Raw genomic sequence first — 4,105 nt, forward strand, 5'->3', positions numbered from 1 at the left:
ACGGGGCACGCTTTGGAATAAGTGATCTCTTACTGAGACGTCTTACTGGGAATAATGCGAGCATCTCTGAATACTGAAGTTTCATATCCGAGGAGAGTTTTCAAGAAACTGCTCGTGTTGTTTTCTGTCAAGTTTCCAATTAGCTTTATATGTTCATTACTTCCAGAATATCTCTTAGTTCTGTCTCAAAATTGATATTCAAACTCCTGGGTAATTGATCTCTGGATTTCTGTTTTATGTTGCTGGATTTTAATAGCAAAAATTCAGGTTCTCGATCAGCTGCTCTGTTTTCCTAGTGGTACTAGGAGGTGTCTGCGCAGCCTGTTTAGACTTCTGTTTGCTGAGATATTTTGCAGATAAGTTCTAATAGCTGAGATCCATACTCAACCTGAGAATTCAGGTCAATCTGATCATTCTATTATGGTTATAAATTTTCTCCAATGTCCTGTTGTTTGGTGATCCTGTTCTGCAAATCTAGTTCTAGTTGGGACTGGTACTTTATTAGAGTACCTATATTCTGTAGGTCTTGGCTCTCAGAAAAGCAGTATAAGGTGTATTCTGGCAGATGGTAAGGGAGTCCTAATAGTTGGGACCACTGACACTTCAAACCCTTCAATTGGACCTCTCCCCTCATTGGAGAAGCTTTAGCATTTCATTCAGCCTTTGTGATCAACTCTTAACACTCGGGTTCTTCAGGTCACAGCTCTCTGAATGGGCTATCTTGGGTGCATTCAGGTGTATGAAAGCAGTACTACTAATGAGTGTAGACAACTAAGGTTCTGCGTGGGCACCCCACCTCATTCAAGTAGCTTTAGTAGTTCCGTCAGGGTTATTAGCTCTTCTCTTCCCAGTCAAGGCTCTATGTAGATATGATTGCTGGAATCTTATTCATGTACTGGATAGATCCTAGTAGGCCCACACTATCAGAGATCAGAATGACATGCAGAGCATGACATTGTTGCCCATCAATGACTCAATGTTGCATTTCATATGAAAATATTCATCGGCACTTCATTTAGGAAACTGCAATGGTAGCAGCCCTGGGATCCATTTGTATGTTCATGCATGCATGCACATTCGTGTTATATAATGTGTATTTATATGGTGAGATTGGTTGCTCCCTATTTCATGGACCCATGCTTGTCTCTGCATTTCACCAAATGGTAAGTGAATATGAAAAAAATGTTAACAACCATTGACCCATTTTGGCACATTAATCTCTCTCTTGCGCATTTGACTGATGTTCCTGCAGATTCTGGGTGAGGGAGAATTGTCAGTGAAGCTGAACATAAAGGCTCGTGCTTTGTCAGAATCAGCAAAAGAGAAGCTTCAAGCTGCTGGTTGTTCTCTGACTATTCTGCCTGGCCGAAAGAAGTGGGTTAAACCATCAGTTGCTAAAAACCTTGCTCGTGCTGATGAATACTTTGCCAGAAAAAGAGCCGCTGCGGCTGAAGCTGATTCAGCTTCTGCTTCTACTGATACACCACCTACTTGAGGCTCAATTCATATCAAAACCCCTCTCTCTCTCTCTCTCTCTCTCTTTCTTAAACAAGGGGAGGCCTAACCCCATCTGCAGATACCTGTAGTTCATTTTTACTGTATTTTTTTGTTCTCCTTGTTCGGCTCCAAAGTTTTTGTATCATGTATCTGATTCATTCTCACTAGTCTTTTATTAAATCCAATCTGAAATTTGTTTCATGCCTGTACAATGATCACTTCCTGAATCAAAACATTATGATCAATAACTTTTGATTCTTACAGGATGTACGGATTCTACAATAATGTTTCTTTTAACACACATATCATTAATATGAAATCCACTAAATGTGTGTTTTACTTCGGTAGTATAATATTATATTAGTAGAAAGAACAAAACCCTTTTAATCTGATTACTTAACAATTAATCCACTTTTAGGCCTGAGACAGCATTTGTTTACAGCAAATGTGGAATGTATGTTTACTTCAATTATCACAAAATGACAAGATTTCATCTAATCTTAAATGCCTAAAGATCTTCACATATGACGATGGAAATTCTCCATTGCTTGAAAGTGACAAACTTTTTATTTCTTAACTATGGGGAAGTGGGGTCTGAGGTTGGGATGCATTATTATCTTCTAAATAGCTTTCTAAGTTTGGTGAAGACCGTGGAAACATGGGGGGTTATTTTGACAAGCTTTTTATAACATGGTTTTCCTAAGAGAGAAAAACAAAATGGGAACAGGAAGGAGAAGCAAAGTGCAACACGTTTTAGTCTTTAGATAAGCGACAAGTGAATTAGTCTCTTATGACACAAAAAAATCTCACCTTTAGCATTCAAGCTTTTCTAGAAAAACTTTAAATTGGATTTAGAGGGGGAAAAAAAAACTTGTACGGCAAAGAATCTTGCGAACCATAGTTGAAAAACTAGGTTTTTTGACTTGTGTAGTTTCATTCAAATTAATTATTTTGATTAGCTGTTTTTATGTAGGCGAAAAGTAAAAACGCAATAGGAACTAGAACGATTTTATCCCTTTTTTTGGTTTTGCTCCTTTGGGTGATGACCAAACGATTGAATCTCTTATAAGCATCCAATTTCACTCTTGCTTTCCCTTGCCACCTATGTGTGATTTTGTCATCACATAAATATTTTTCAGAAAAATTATCTTACTTATTCCTGTGCCACTCACCCTTTTCATAGTTGGAAAACCTATATGGGTGAGTCATGTTTTTGTACTTTTTTTTTTCTTAAATGTCTTTCTTATTCTCGTTTTTCAAGTAGGAAGGAAATGAGGTTATGATTGTTCCACTGGTGAGAAAAAAAATGTGCTAATATTGAAGACAACGTACAATTCTAAGGTTTTGTTCAGTTGTAGACTAAAGTTATAGTCTACAAATAGTATATGAGTAAAAAAACAAAAGACTAGACTCGAGGAAAGAACACTATGCCAATGAAAATTTATATTAATTCAGACTTGGTTTAATCATTTTTAAAGATAGGTGAGTCTTCATGACTTATGATCAAGGTTCATGTTTTTTATTACTTGACTTGGGTGACCCACCAAGTCAAAGCATGGTTTTCCAACTATAACTCGAAGTCCAAAAATTCAAGTTTCTCACCAGTTAAGTGGAGATATTAATTTCCATTGTTGGAAAGAATTGTGGTTAAAAGATAAAGCATAAAACTCCTACTTCACCAGGATGGTTATCTAGACATATGTAAAATGGAGAATTCTTGACTATTTTGGCTGCACAAGGTCCTCTTTATTGTGCACTAATATTGTGTGGAAAGGGTTACCTACATGGACAGTGTTCCCCACATATATAGCTGATTTTACCACATGGAGAAGTGACCTGGTAATTCTATCCATTGTGCAGATGAGGAGTTCCTTGGATAAACCATATTTGAAATTTGTTGCCTTACGTAGGTTTTTCTTTTTGTTTTTTAGTTGATATTTTTTTTTAATGCAAATTTCAATTACGATTATTCTTCAAATAGAATTGACTTTTTGAAACAATTATCAAAAACCTTATACTAAACACTATGAGAAATCGAAAAGAGAAAGAGAGAGAGAGAGAGAAGAAGAAGAAGAAGAAGAAGAGAAAATCAACGAATGCAATCTTTTCCATTTTCTTATTCTCTAACTCTCATTAATCGTGGGTGACCTAGTCAGATCCCAACCAATATCCAATCAAAAAGAAAATTAAGAAAAGAAATATATGCATGATTAGGTGGATAAGCATTAAATATCAATACTAAACTAAAGAAAAATAGCAGAGGGGCAGTGAACAAAGAAGGCAAAATCAAACTTAAATCTCAAATAAAAAATAACAAAAATCTAACGTCAAAATTATTTAAAACAAAATGAACGTTCATAGGGGAACAAGAAAAGATTTACTTTGATTGGTCCAAGGAGTTGACAAGGAGGAAAATAGTTTGAGTTCACACGAAAGAGTCACAAAAATATGCTGGCTTCACAAAATCAACAGTAAGGCTTGAAAAATCATTATATCTTTGCAAGATATTATTACAACCCAAAGTCAGAATTCACTGAAAAGAGAGAGAGAGAGAGAGAGAGAGAGAGAGAGAGAGAGAGAGAGAGAGAGAGAGAGAGAGAGAGAGAGA

The 4,105-nt window shown here is 36.1% G+C and overlaps 1 protein-coding gene across 1 annotated transcript in view; it reads left to right on the forward strand.

Annotated features, from left to right (window-relative positions):
- Window positions 1-1,763, forward strand: part of LOC122066377 (50S ribosomal protein L15, chloroplastic) — a 16,505-nt gene extending 14,742 nt beyond the window's left edge. Inside the window, exon 4 of the mRNA XM_042630196.1 lies at window positions 1,253-1,763. Within this exon, the coding sequence (XP_042486130.1) occupies window positions 1,253-1,495 (243 nt within the window). The 3' untranslated portion in view covers window positions 1,496-1,763. The remainder of the gene's footprint in view (window positions 1-1,252) is intronic.
- Window positions 1,764-4,105: the final 2,342 nt, after the last annotated feature.

Source organism: Macadamia integrifolia, chromosome 2, assembly GCF_013358625.1.
Source record: "Macadamia integrifolia cultivar HAES 741 chromosome 2, SCU_Mint_v3, whole genome shotgun sequence".
In the NCBI taxonomy this organism is placed as follows: domain Eukaryota; kingdom Viridiplantae; phylum Streptophyta; class Magnoliopsida; order Proteales; family Proteaceae; genus Macadamia; species Macadamia integrifolia.